The following is a 15078-nucleotide window of genomic DNA, read 5'->3' as shown; positions in this document are numbered from 1 at the left end:
TACCGAACACCACCTTGTCATGTCCATTTGTTTACCTTGGTGCTCTTGTCCATAGTGGATCTGCTCAAGGGATGTCGCAGTACTGATTTTTCAGTGGTACGATAACCTGCTAGCAATGTGATGGTATACCACGGTTATCACAGTATTGCACAAGTATTTAAAATTCCCCTTAATACCAGCATTTTGGTAAAAAACAGCTCTACAATGTCAGATTCTGTAAAAAAGATAAACCACCAAGATAATGTTAGGCCTTATTCACCCCGTTTACATGCACTCTACTTTGTTTTGCTACAATGCCTTTTACACCCAAAAATAGGTTTAATTTGGGATGCCAAATATTAAAATCCAATATATGGTAAATGCTACGTTGCATTGGATTCATGGTCCGGGACAAGTCTATTTTTAGGGTTGGATTTTTTACATCCCTAACTGTAGCAAGTATTTCTCGGCATGGGGTCTGGCATGGATTCACATGAATATTCCCTGCTGTCAGGCCGGGAATCCTTGGTAAAAGAAAAAAACGGTTTCACTTTCGTTTATAAACTCTTTTCTCCTACAAACCAATCGCTGAGCTCTGGGGTCATACTGCCCCCAGCCAATGACTGCCCTCTCCCTAAGCTACTCCTCTGGGAGCCATTTTCTGATTTTTACCGCATGTCCAGGTATTGGGTGTGCTCGTGTTTCGCTCTGAGCTTTCTGTGGTTTTGTTTGTGCATTTTTGTTAGGATAATCCGATTTATTTTGTTCGATAAAGCCTATGAGCTTAATCGTTTCATCATCCGACTAACAGGGATCCGTTGTTCAGCATCTTTCATCGCCTCTCAACACATCGCCCCTTGCAGAGTTTCTTCTTAGAAGTTTCCAGAAGCCCATCAGACCTGCACCGCACACCGGATCGTGTCGGAGTAGGAGGACGGGGGGGGGGGGGGCCCTCTTCAAGCTCTGCAACAGCTGCGGTTTGTGGAATGTTTTCATGGAGGACAAGCATTCCCAATACCTATATTGTATTCACCCGATGCACAAAGAGGAAGACTGTGAGATCTGCTGTGGCTTTACCTAGTGCACGATGAAGGATCAGCACAGCAGGCAGGTGCCGTGATTCAAATCCAAGACCCCAGCACTTGTGATTCACAGGGGCATGCCTCATCTGGATCCAGCCAGCCAGAGAGGGCTTTTAAGTCCTCTGAGGGTGCTCCATTCATGGGGGTCCAAGACAAGGCCAAGCACCGCAGTTCTGTCGCCACGCAAGCGGGTCCATCATCTCCAGCTGTCTCAATCTCCAGCCATCGCTCCAGCTCTTCGTTGCAGAGAAAGTCGGCTACCGGGGAAACCAGAGAAGGCCAAGCAACAGGAAAAGGTGGCCGACCTGCCCGTGGAGGCCCAGGTGATACAGGCCAAATCATCTGCATCCATCGAGCAGGTGGCGGCTGCCCTTTCGAAGGCGAAAGAGGCTGTCCCAGGCCAGGGTACCCCTGCGGTGGCCGGGTGGCTCTCCAGGCGGGAGGTTTTGGCCAAACCAGTGGAAAAGACCCCAGAAATGACCCAAAGAGGGGGTGAGGGGTGAGGGGGTGGAAGTGGAAGAACTCCAAGGCACGGATATTTCTTCCGATGTAGAGGACGAGGGTTCCGTCTACACCATCCTGGAAGATGTTGGGGACGACTGGAACGTCAGGGGTACCCACCAAAGTCGGCGGGGACAAAGACATAGGTGCTGGACCCAGCGACTCAGGCACCTCCCAGAGATCTGTTGCAGGATATTCTCTTGACCCTCCACACAATGGTGTCGGAGATTCAGAAGCAGATGCTGACAGCACGCCGCCCGTTGACACCAGGGTCACCACCACCACCACCGCCGAAGAAAAGGAAGAGACACACTAGGCCTCCGCTCCAGCCGCCGTAATACCCCCCCCCCCCCGTTCAACGCCTCCCCTAGGGATATGGGGACGGACACAGCCACGACTGACACCAATGACAGTGGCATCTCTCCGCCGCCAAGGGCTTCTCCCCGGACTAAGTGGGTTCCTTCCACTGGATGATCGCCAGTGCTTTAGAACTCTCCCCGCTCACAATGGAGAGGAGACTAAGGAGGGCTTCCTGTATCAACGCCGGAAGACCATTTTGGCAGTGCCCCTCCGGGACGACATCTGGGACGAGGGGCTGGCACTACTGAAGAACCCCGCCTCAGCTCCAGCGAAAAGGGACCGGCTTGAAAAGAAATACCGGGTCTCAGAGTTTGCACCCAAGTGTTTGCAGTCACAGCCATCACCGGACTTCGTGGTCTCGGCTGCTGCACGGAAGAAGTCGTCAAACCTGTCGTCTTCAGCCTCTGTTCCTCCAAGCAGCGAGGGGGAGAAGTTGGGACGCAGCGGGTCGAAAAGTTATCTACTCTGCGGCTATGGTCAAGGCAGCCAGTGCTTTTGCCAACCTGGCCTGGCCCGGTACGACCGGGAGCTTTGGTACAAGATGGCTCCGATCCTGGAATTCTTTCCCCAAGGACAAGGTGGTGTCTGACCATGCCATTGCCCTAGCACTGGACATTGCAGACAAAGGATTCCGCCAGATGGGCAACAGGGTTTGCCTCTGTCGTCGTGACTGGCCGAAGGCCACCAACTTTAGGCAGGTCCAGATGAGGATCTTGGACATGCTGTTCGACGGAGACCATCTCTTCGGAAAGGCATTTGAGTAATCTCTTCAGGCCATCAAGACCGACCGACAGACGGCCCGTGCCCTGGGCACGCTGCAGCAACACTGTCCGTCGTTACTTCCTCAGGAGGGAAGTCTGGCGGTTCTCCAGCATGGGTTCTGGCATTGATTCACATGCTCATGAATATTCCCTGTCGTCAGGCTGGGAATCCTCAGTAAAGAAAAAATCAGTTTCAGTTTCACTTCTAAACTGTCTTTCTCCTAACAACCAATCACTGGTCTCTGTGTCATACTGCCCCCAACCAATGACTGCTCTCTACCTAAGCCCCTCCTCTGGCAGCCATCTTCAGATTTTTACCGCACGGTCAAGTGTTGGGGAGTCCAAGATTTCACTTTTTTTTTTCTTTTTCCTTTTTTTTTTTTTTTCCTCCGATCAATCGAGTCTAAGCTCCATCGATCCATCTTCCGATTTAACGGGGACCCGTTTTTCGGATTCTTCAGCACCTCTCAAGGGTGATATATATTTTTTTTTCGAGTTTCTTCTTGGAGGATTCCAGATGTTTCTTGAAGGCCTACCCCACGTGGGCATGGCAGAGGAGAAGGAAGACTCAACGCCTCTGTTCAGGATTTGTCCAGGATGTGGCCTGCGGACCATGTACTTGGACGATGGGAATTCCGTGTGTCTCTACTGTCTGTATTCTGACCAAACGTACGTGGAGGATGACTGTGCGTTTTGCCAGGAGATGGTCCCCCGCACCATAAAGGATTTGCGCAGGCGTCTCGCAGAGTGACTGCAGCCTAAGGCCCCTGCTACGGGTGAGTCCTGGCAACATGTCTCCCCCAGCCACAAGAAGAAATCTGAGCGGTCTTCTAAGACCTTTGAGGGTGCCCCGGCGATGGGGGCCCAACAGAAGGCCAAGCACTGCGAGCCCAGGGCAAGGTGGTGAGTCTTCACGGGCAATACCACTACAATGTTTTACATCGGGAAGCAGAGAGGTGCAGGAGCTGTGGCCCAAGGGATGTTTCTCATTTCACCTCGCGGGAGTACAAAATTAAGTTACTCACCGTAGTGACTAACGTACTCTTAGTCCATAGTCCCCTATTCCTCCATACTGTATGGGCGTCCCTCACAAGGGACGGAAGACGGAACCTTTTTCACCAGAAAATATCTTTTACCACCAGCGCAACTCCTCAGTCCCATTGACGCGTCGACAATGATAGGCATTGCCTAATGACACTAGTATTATGGGGGAGAATGGTGGGACGTGTGGAGGAAAGGGGACTATGGACTAAGTTTATTAGTCACTATGGTGAGTAACTGTTAATTGCTCTTACGCCCCGTTCCCCCCCCCCACCTCCCTACTTTATGGGCGATTACAACTGAATGTAGCCCCAGGGTGGAGAGGACCCCCTCCTTAAGAAAACAGGTTTCTTAGAACCACCTGCCCAAATGCCGTGTCTGACCTAGAGGCGGCGCACAAACAGTAGTGTTTACCGAAAGCCGAAGAGGTAGCCCAGGAAGCTTCCCTGCTGATGACCTGTGCATGCACATGCCGTTGGAACGCAATGGCCGTGGCCTTGGCTTTGATCGCATGGGCATGGAAGTTAGCTGGCACTGGTTAGTTCTGCCCCTCATAGGCCTCCTTGATGGCCGTAATCATCCCCTTTCTATGGAAGCCTTGAGGCCTGTTAACCTGGCCTTGACCCACCAAAAGTGACAAACAAGGCGTCCGACTTGCGGAAGTCCTCGATTCTGTCCAGGTAGTATTTCAGCGCACGTCCGACCTCCAGACGGTGCAAGACTGAGGCTCGTCCTTGAGGTTGGCGAAGAAAGTAGGTAAGACTATTTCCTTGTTGATACTGCGAGCTGAGGTGAGGCCCACGAGCAGAGCTGTCTTTATGGTGACCAGCCTGATGTCCACGGACTCCATAGGCTCGAAAGGCGAGGCGCCCAAACCAACATTAAGGTCTCACACTGGTTGTGGCTTCATTACAGGCGTAAAGCCTGTGGAGGCCCACCAGATGTGGCTTGACCATTTTCTTATATTGGCTCCTAGTAGCCTTGCTTCTAGTGCCCCGGATGATCTCTAGGGTAGCGTGAGATAGGCTTAAGTGATTCAGCGTGACCTGCTCAGGAGCCAATCTGCGAAGGCTAGCCTGAGAGGAGCAGGGTGGATGACCCTACCCCCTAGCCCCCACCCCCCACCCCCCGTCGGGCCAGGAGGGGAGCTGGGCCCAGCAGTAGGTGAATGGGTGGTCTGTCCGAAAGGCTGAGTAACTCGGAGAACCACAGTCTAGCCGGCCACCAGCGATCTATCAAAATTATGCTGAGGTGCCGGAATTTATCTTGCAGATCACCCTGTGGGCTAGGGGTGTGGGTGGGAAGGCATATGCCGTCGCCCAGGGAGCCAGAGCCCTGCCCCTGCCAGGAGGCAAACTGTTGGCATTGCCTGTTGTCCCGGGAGGCAAATAGATCCACCCGGGGATGCCCCACCCGAGGAAGATCTCCTTCAGTACCAGGTCATTCAATTGCCACTCGTAATTGTCCGCCCCCAGTCTGCTGAGCCTGTCCGCTTCCAGATTGGATTCCCCCGGGAGGTGGACAGCCATGAGGTAAATGTCGTTCTCCAGAGCCCTTTCCCACATGCCAACTGCTAAGTTGATATAATACATGCTGGTGGAGTTGTCTGTCTGGATAAGAACTGTTTGCCCTTGATAAGAGGGAGAAAGGCCTTGAGAGCGAACCCTATGGCCTTCAAGTCCCTAGTAACTGTGACCTGAGGGGCCGGCTGCCGGAAGGGCTTGCCTTGCCTCCGGTTGAAATCTACAAACCACCAGTTGAGGTCAGAGAGGAAAAAGGGCGGACTGTTGACTGGCTCATCTTGGGAGCCCTTCTCCTGATTCCATGAGGCTGCGATGTGCAGCTGTAATCTCTGCATCCTGAGTCTTGTGTGGGACACGGCCAAAAGGACCGCTGCCATAAGCCCCTGTAGCTGTTGGTACCACCAAGCAGAGGTCACAGGCTGTAGGTCTCTTGATGGCTGCAATCTTGTCCTCCGAGGGAAAGACTCACAGAGCTTGTGTCCCATATGAGGCCCAAGAAGGTTTGGCTCTGAGCGGGTTGCAGCTGAGACTTCTTGAGATTGATGGTGATCCCCAGGTCGTGGAGAGTGTTTTTCAGTGTGGAGGCAATATGCTGAACCGCTTCCGGAGAGGTGGCCCGGACGAGCCAGTCATCCAGGTATGGGGGACGTGGTGGCCCTGGGCCCTAAGGAATGCTGCCACTGCCTTCATCAACTTGGTAAATACCCTGGGAGCTGAGCTGAGTTGACGCCGAAAGGTAACACTGTGTATTGGAAACGGAAGCCAATGATCCTGAAGCACAGTAAGGAACGATGCAGCTGCCAAATCTGGACGTGTAGGTAAGCGTTCTTCAGATCCAGGGAGCACATCCAGTCTCCCATGTCCAGTTTTTCTGCAATAAGAGCTGGCATAACCATCCTGATTTTTTTGCAGAGGGAGGGAGGGATTGTGGGTGGAAAATGCCAACACAACTCTCAGGCCAGCCTGGTTCTTCTGTATGGCGAAAATCCTGGAATAAAAGCCCAAGCCTCACTGGGAGGTTGGGACCTTTTCCACAGCCTGGCCCTCGATGAGCGACCGGGTCTCCGCCAGCAGAGTTGCTGTCCCAATTTGTGGGAGAGGATGGGAGGAGGGAGGAGAGGAAGGTACCGGCAGGCGGTACCCTGAGCAGACTAGAGAGGATCTAGGGGTCCGAAAAATTCTGGTGCCAAAATTGCATGTGAAAGGCAAGCCTACCCCCCCCCCCCCCCCAGAGACACGTGGACCTGTCGGGGCGTGTCCTGCTTTTTTTTCCCCCTCTGAGGCTGTTGCGGAGGTGGGGGGGGGGATTGGAAAAAACCCTTGCCCCTCCACCCCCACCCTAGTTTCCTTCAATGCTGACTGAGAAGGGTTCAGTTGTCCGTTCTTGAAAGCCACTGAACCCGCCAAACGCCCGCCCCTTGTCGGATTGTAGCTGCGACCAGGTGAAGCTCTTAGGTGTGGCCCTTGTAAGAATAGATAGATGTGAAAGAGGTCACTGCTCTCGAAGGGAAGGTCCAATATGGGTTCCTAAACATCGGGATTAAAGTTAGCAGCCTGGAGCAAGGCTGTCCTTCTCATGTCGCAATGCAGATGGCCCGGGCAGAGGTATCTAAGTGGGCCATGGTGGACTCCTAACGTCCTGCGGTACCAGCCTGGATTCTCCTAGTCCCGCATTGAAGCGCTCTTGGCTCTGTGTCGGATGTTCTGGGAGGTAGGGAGGAAGTCTGCAATTTTCCGCCAGAGCCCTTGGTTAGCGGCTGCCAACATGGCATCTGCGTTTGCCTGCAGAAGGATCACAGAGGCGTTAGAGTACAGCTTCTTCCCGTACGCCGCCTAGCAGCGTCGAGGACTGGGTGGCCGAGGATGACTGAGGCTTGGTAGAGTGCAGTTGAGGATGCGCCGAAAGCAAGAGTGTGTACCCCTCCAACTGCCTGTACTTGGTGGCGAGTGACAGGCTGGGCCGAGTGTGGCTTGAGCCACCCCTTCTTGGCTACGGCAACTGTCTTTCTGCATCGGGAGCCCTGTTTTGGTAGGGGGGTATTAGGGTGAGGACTTCTGCGAAGACCCCCTCCTTAGGCTGCTCAACCTCGGGCTGAGGAAGGTCCAAATACTCTGCCAAACCTGCAAGGCGTTCATGGAAGGCCCTGGCTGAAGATGGCAAGGTCCTCCTCCTTGTCCATGTCTGCCAGGCTCGGGGGAGTGCGGGGGGGGTGTTGGAGTGTGGGGGGAGTTGTTCCAGAGCTGGTGGAGGAGTGCTGGGCACCATGGCCTGCCAAGTGGAGCCAGTGGCTGCTGCGGAGGCTGGTGTGGAACTGCCTGTACTGTGTGAGGCAGGGAAGCTGGAATCTGAGGAGCGGGCTGGGGCAACAGCGTCTGTGTTGGGCTGTGGCACCAGAGCCATTGGAGGAATGACTGGGTGCCGATGGTGTGACCTGAGGGAAGCATGTCCCCGATGGCCCCATCTGGGGATTTCGCATCAGTCCTAGGAAACTTTAGAAGAACCTGTCTTCGGAGGCTGAAGAGGTGGCAGGTGTTCTTGACGGAGTGGTCAAGGGCAGCTGGGGCCGGGGCACACTTTGCCTGGGGTGCAGGGGAAACCTGCCCTGCCCTGCGCTGCTGATGGACAAACTGTAGGCCACGCACCTGGCTGACACCAGTCTCACCTTGTGACTCTTTTCTCCTCCCGCTCCGCAAGAGGGGGGTATCGGATGAGCAGCCATCTTGTCTGTCGCGGCAGCCATTTTGTCGAGCTGCGGGCCACGTGCCGAAGTCGTGGTGCCTGTCTTGCTGAAACCAGCCCCGTCCAAGACACTTGGCGTTGGAACAAAAGGTCTATCCTGCACTTCAGGCTGTGACCTGAAAGTCGTATTGCCCTCGGCAGAGCTGCAGGTAGTGCTGCGTGAAGGCGCCCTCTCTGACATGATGCCGGTACTAGGGCGTTGCCCCTTAGGAGTAACCCAGGTAATAGAACCTTGCGGTCCCTCACCACTGACAATGGAAGGATCCACTCACCCCTCGGCCTACCGGTCGGAAGCTGACTTGGCCTCGGTATTTGTGCTGGTATGAGAACCTGAGCGGTTCCACCTTCGCGGGCGAGTCCTTGGAAGGAGTGTCCCTTGCGGGGTGCGCTGGAAAAGAGTGGCCCTATACCTTGGGCCTGGATCGATGATTGACAAAGTCCTTCCGGTCCTCTGGAGGCAAATTCTGGAAGAGCTCCCTCTACCTGGCTAGTCTGTCTTCAGAGACCACGAGCTTGCCAGCCGTGGTCGGGTCTAAGGCAAAATAGACTGACAGCAATGGGGTGTGGGGGGGCGGGGGTCTGAAGTTGCACACAGCCTGTCGCAGGATGGACACCTGCTGAACCCTGTAGAATCATGTGCCAGGGAGGAGCGTGACACCTGAGGACCGAGTACCTGAATGACTAAGAAAGAAGAAGTATCCGTGCGTGGAATTGCATGGGCAAAGCCAAACCAGGAGTGCTGGTGAATTCAGCCTGTTCCTGTCGATGCGGAAAAGGGGACTGAGGAGTGGCGCCAGTGGGCGGAGTCAGGCGAGCACATGCTCCCAGGGCTGCACCCCCGCGCACGCCTCTAAATTTAAAGGGGAGAACATTTTTTCTGGTGAAAGGTTCTGTCTCCTGTCCCTCACGAGTGACACCCATACAGTATGTAGGAAAGGGGACGGAACGTAAGAGTAACACTGTTGCTGACTCAACAAGGAGCAGTTCTGTTGCCATGAGTGGGTGTTTCGGCAGGATCAAGTGGACAGCCTCCTCCTCAGGTGGGGCAGACCCCAGATCGATCTCTTTGCGACGGTGACTAACACCAAGTGCCAGAGGTTCGCCAGCAAGTTCTCCCAGCCGTGGAGCATGGGGGACACATTCTCCTTCCTGTGGAAAGACCTGTTCCTGTGCGCATTCCCTCTACTCTACTACGAGTCATTAGTCAATTCAGATGGTGTCCGGGCAGGAGGATCCTAGTCGCACCAGCGTGGGCGAGGCAGATCTGGCACCCGCACCTTCTCAGCATGTCGACTGCACCTCCAGTCAAGCTACCAGTGATCGTGGATCTGTTCGCCAGGGAAGGGGGTGCAATCCTGCACCACGTACTGAACCTGAAGGCCTGGCTCCTGCAGCATTAGGGTTCGGTGGGTATGAGCTGCCGGCGGACTGCAGGGAGGTCCTTGCCAGGGCGTTGTCGACTCTTAATGCCATGGGCACAAATGGCAGCGTTTCGCGACTTTGGTGCTGGTTGCAGGCCTTTAACCCTGTGATGGTCACGGCCCCCAAGTCCTTACATACCTCTAGTTGGCTAAATCGGGGTTGGCTCACGCCTCCATCAAAGTGCATCTGGCAGCTATCTCCCACTACACCAAGTTTCTGGGACGGTCTTCTCTTTGGTCACATCTAGTGAAGGAGTTCATTAAAGGACTGTTTCGGTCGTCCCCGCCGTGGGAACACAATGTGGTATTAACTAGGCTCATCAGAGGGGCTGGGGGGTGGGAGGGGGCTTCCTTCGAACCTATGAATCCGGCTACTCTGAAGTTCGTTTCTTGGAAGACCGCTGTCCTTGTGGCCATCACCTCTGCCAGGAGACTGGGTGAAATCCGGGCCCTGTCCTGTAAGTGGCCCTATTTGACTTTCCATGAGACAAGTGTGGTGCTGCAGACTTATCCCTCCTTCATGCCCAAGGTTCCATCGGAATTTCATCTTGCTGAACCCTTGGTGTTGCCTGTGTTTTCTTCTGATGCCTTTGTCGCCGGCCGAAAGGATTTTCCACTCGCTGGATGTGACTAGAATGCTTTAGTTCTGAGTGGCCCGCACAAAGTTTTCCGGAAGACTTCTCAGCTTTTTGTGACATCTCCAGGTGGCTCTCCAGCTGCATCACTCATTGTCACTGGTTGGCTAACAGACCCCTCCATGGCCGTCCAAGAGCCCAGTCTACCAGAGCGATCGCTGCTATGACTGCGTTCCTGTCTGGTGTACCCCTGCAGTACTTTTGCAGGGCTCCTACGTGGAGTTCTACACACACCTTTAGGAAATTCTACTGCGTGGACAGGGATTCCAGGGAGGAGTCCGGAGTCAGCCAAGCAGTGCTACGCAACCTGTCGCGTGAAGGTGAGCCTGGTGAGGCGGTAATTGCTTCTTTTGAACTTTGGCCACCTCCCGTGGGTATGTATGTATGTATGTATGTATGTATGTATGTATGTACTGCTATGCATTCATGAGCATGTGAATCCATGCCAGACCATGCTGGAGAAGGAACAAGTTACTTAACTGTAACTGTTCTCCAGCATGGGTCTGGCATGCAAACCCTCCCTCCTGCCCCTCTGCGGCGGCTCTTGGTCATACTGCCACTTTACGTGCTAACAAATCTGAAGATGGCTGCCAGAGGAGGGGCTTAGGGAGAGGGCAGTCATTGGCTGGGGGCAGTGTGACCCAGAGCTCAGTGATTGGTTTATAGGAGAAAGACAGTTTATAAATGAAAAAGTGAAACTGTTTTTTCTTTTACTGAGGATTCCCAGCCTGACGACAGGGAATATTCATGAGCATGTGAATCCATGCCAGACCCATGCTGGAGAACAACAGTTACAGGTAAGTAACTTGTTCCTTGGTCATTAGAATTGACTAACCAGTGTCAATTAGAATGCCTCTTTACCCGCACTGATTAAAGGCCCCACTGGAACATTATTGACAAAGCTTCTTTTCCCTGGCATTGTACTACAGTTTTGTTGCACTGATATTGGATGTTCCTATTAACCAACTCAAAACTAACTTTTTACAAGTGACAGTATAGAAAGGTCAGGCACAGACATTGGCGTTCCTTTTAACAATGTGTCTTCCTTCGTATAGTCTATAGAGGGCATATATCATTCTTAGGGACATCAGATGTCATCTTTCTGAAGGAAAGCATCACAAGTCTGTGCTACAAGAACTTTTACTTACCAGTGTCCAGTCCCTTCCTTGTAAACGGACGAGCCAAGAATATATTGTGTCCAAGCACGCAATATGCTACTTGTTGCAGTTAAAAATGCAACCACCCATCTTGGAGCGATTCTATCACTTGTAAAATGTAATGCCAAGTAACATATTTTGCTAGTTCAAAGTTGAGGCTTGAGGTATATTCTACTCCATTTATATATTCCTATAGATATTTTTGGAGGTTTCTTACATTAATGGAGCATTGGTCCACTTTGCATTGCATGTTGGGCTGTTAAGTTCCATGCCAAACTTGTGTCTAGTGGTATCGTTCAGGGTGTTAAAGTAGTTATTGGCCAGTAATATTTAACTATTGGCAAATAAGAAATGGTGTGCTGTGTGTACGTAAAGGACTGAGGTGTCTGGTGACTTTTTTTATGGTTGGCTCGTAGCTTTAATTGTTGGCGCTTGTTTATAATTGCAAAATGAGAAATGAACAAGGTTTTGTAAATATGAATTGCTACTTTTAATGTAAGAAATTGCAGGACTATTTTGATCAAGTTCTCAGCCGCATTCCACTAAGTTTGAGGCTTACTTGACTGGCCCCCTATGTTCAAACAATGGTAAAATAGCACCAAACAGAACAATTCAGTCATTGTGGCTCAAATCATTTAGCAAATTTATTTTACAATGTAAAGAGCCGAGAGGAATAGTGAGACTCGATTTCTTTGATAAAAAATGTATTTCAAGCTTTCTGTTGGTGAATGCTATCACTAACACTTTTGTAACTGGATAATCCAGTAATACTTATTTAAAAATAATTACAATTACCAGCAGTAACTGAACCAGATTTATTAGAAGCTCGCTGTTTCCAGAAGGCACAGCAATGTATTCTTTTCTAGTGTACCCATTTTGCTATCATTCCTACAGTGCATTGCTGCTGCTGCCTTGGCTTTATGACTTTACAACAAATCACTGTCCTCCGACAGCAAAAAGAGACGAGACTGCAAACCGGTATAAAGTAAATTAAACTTATTGTTCGAATAACCAGACCTTCATGGTCGTCCTACCATCTTTATGAGGTATGCTAGTGCCTGTCCAGGCGGACTGTCCTTTGTATTTAGGAGTGCTCTGATCTAAGCAGGAAAGATGTGCTTGATGGCCTCGAAGACCATTCGACCAGGTGCGTGGAAGCTACTGCTGCTTTGCATTGGGGCTTTTCAGGCTACTACGTGGGCTTCCCTGCACACGTTTGTCAAGCATTGTATGGCATCATTGTCTGGACAAGATACTTGTTTTGGTCGACAAGAGTTGCCTGGTGTAGGGGGGGGGGGGATTCTTACTCTCATCCATGATCTGTAGCACTAAGGGCATATCATCTAAAATATGAAATCTGTGGGAGGAAGGAATCCATTAGAACAAATGATTTGCCTCTCTGTAATTGGCCCTTCCTCCCACATATTCCTCCTTGCCCTCCCAGCCTGCTCCTCTTGGTGATAAGTTATACCTTCCGATAGTGCTACTGTAAAAAAGCAGTACTGGGGTCATTGAGCGAGGCTGAGTTCATGCATGCTGGAGCCCTGAACCAGAGCTGAGCTGTCCAAGCCCACCCCGTCCCACCATCCAATCCTAGTGGATGAAAACATTTCTAAAGACAGCTGGCGCTGGAGAAGACTAATGTAAGATAACTGACTCTGCGGTAGGAATGACTAATCCATCAGAAAGGTAGAGAAACATTCCTTTTATAGGTAAATAATTAAACATGAATAGTTTGGGTAGTCCTGTCTGAATTATATTTATTCATATTATAACTCTTTACTGTGTAATAAGTATTGAATTCATTTGTACTAATGTTGCACTTTTTACTTATTTTTTCTGTAGGATGGCTGGCTGTGGAGAAATTGATCATTCACTAAATATGCTTCCCTCGGGCAGGAAACTGGTTGAGTCTTGTTCTAATGCTGCTCCTTCTATGACTGTTCCAGAATGTGCTATTTGCCTCCAGACATGTGTGCACCCCGTCAGTCTGCCATGTAAACATGTATTTTGCTATCTTTGTGTGAAGGGAGCTTCCTGGCTGGGAAAGCGATGTGCTCTCTGCCGACAAGAGATACCTGAGGACTTCCTTGATAAGCCAACCTTATTGTCCCCAGAAGAACTGAAAGCCGCAAGCAGGGGAAATGGAGAACATGCATGGTATTACGAGGGCAGAAATGGTTGGTGGCAATATGACGAGCGTACAAGTCGGGAGCTAGAAGATGCTTTTGCTAAAGGCAAAAAGAACACTGAAATGTTGATTGCTGGATTTTTATATGTAGCAGACCTAGAAAACATGGTTCAGTATCGGCGTAACGAGCATGGAAGGCGTCGCAAAATCAAGAGGGACATTTCAGACATTCCTAAAAAAGGAGTTGCTGGTCTTCGATTAGACTGTGAACCTACATCTCTCAGTTTAGCAAGAGAAAGTTCAGCAGATGGAGCAGACAGTGCATTGGCACAGGGAGCCACATCAGTTCAACCAGTGTTGGCTGCAGCCTCTGTTAGGCCCCTCACCCCCATGGGTGGTCAGCCCACAAGTCCAGTGACACCCTCTGATGATCCAGCCACGTCAATAGAAACCTCTTTTTCCCGCTTGCAAATAAATTCTAACAGACCTACTAACTGGAATCATAGAGGCGAAAGTGAAGAGGACATAGATGAATCATCTGGAAGAGGGCCACTTCCAGACTCTTCCTTGGAGGAAACTGAATCCGATGCTAGCAGCGATAGTGAGGATGCTTCGGCTGACCGCCAACCTCCTGTGTTAACAGCACCTCAGAGACCATTGTATTCAAATTCCAATCAATCAGTAGAAGATAGAGGTGGCACAGGTGGTGTTCATGCAGGAACCACTGTGAGATCTAGAAGACCGGATGGCGAGTGCACAGTGACGGAAGTCTGAGACTCTTACAACCAGAATTGTGTAAAATGCCTACTCTCATTAGCATTGCACTCAAAACTAGCTGTGATTTGTAAAGGCATGGAAACATTGCCCCTTGCCTAAAGTGTCTGACCCTTTTCAGCTAGAAGGCTATTTAAATGTAAGAAACTAGATGTAGATGTTCTTATATTTCTTAATGTTTTCAGACTCCTAGTAACCTTTTTAAATACTTTGTATCAATGTTTCCCAGCATGAATACTAGACCATCCCCATTATTCTACTGTTGATATGTCTTAATTCATTCTGCATGGGTTGGTATATGAAAGGACACTAAAACCAAATAACAGCGTGCAGTGGTTGGGGAAAGGGTAGATGGTAAAAAAAACGTGAGGCATAGTTGTGAGTTTGGAGTAATGATGTGTTTTTTAATAGGTAAACGGTAACCATTTCAGCTTCTCCTTGCAGCAAAGAAATGTAAACATTAAAATGGAAAAGGCATATTGTTCTGTTGCTGCAAGTAGTTCTCTCTTCATAATTCTGGATCTTTTCATTGACTTTGAAGTCTTGACCCTGTGTCTTTTTGTTTGATGTCTCTTTGCGCGGTCTTGTTTCGTTACAAGGTTTATAATTTAATAAAGACTTCATTTAGTCAGGAGCAATTTGGCTTATTTTGACTTGAAAGATAGTTTCTGTTTTTAGAGTGGCTAACCTAATTGCAATCATTGAGCTACCAAAGAGTATCATTTCAAACATTGAACAGTGAGTTAGGAAGGGGATGAAGCAACACTGAATTTGTCAGCAAAACCTGCAGCAACATTGTTCACAAAAGTGTATTTTCCCCTCATGCTTTGATCCAAGGAGACATGTATTTGACTTGGGGCTCTGGATAACATGGGAGTTGTACTTTCTATTTTAGTTTAGTAGTAAATAATAATGTCCATTTGTAAAAGCTGATAAGTTATATTTTAACTCCAAAATCAGATCTTTTTGAAAT

At 50.3% G+C, this 15078-nt stretch overlaps 1 protein-coding gene across 1 annotated transcript in view; it reads left to right on the top strand.

The window, feature by feature from the left end:
• Positions 1-14739, top strand: part of RNF146 (ring finger protein 146) — a 127596-nt gene extending 112857 nt beyond the window's left edge. Inside the window, exon 3 of the mRNA XM_069607502.1 lies at positions 13046-14739. Within this exon, the coding sequence (XP_069463603.1) occupies positions 13047-14105 (1059 nt within the window). The 5' untranslated portion in view covers position 13046 and the 3' untranslated portion in view covers positions 14106-14739. The remainder of the gene's footprint in view (positions 1-13045) is intronic.
• Positions 14740-15078: the final 339 nt, after the last annotated feature.

The sequence above is a fragment of the Ambystoma mexicanum genome, chromosome 4q, assembly GCF_040938575.1.
Source record: "Ambystoma mexicanum isolate Mex_15411 chromosome 4q, UKY_AmexF1_1, whole genome shotgun sequence".
Classification (NCBI taxonomy): domain Eukaryota; kingdom Metazoa; phylum Chordata; class Amphibia; order Caudata; family Ambystomatidae; genus Ambystoma; species Ambystoma mexicanum.
This window is presented reverse-complemented; position numbering and strand designations above follow the sequence as displayed.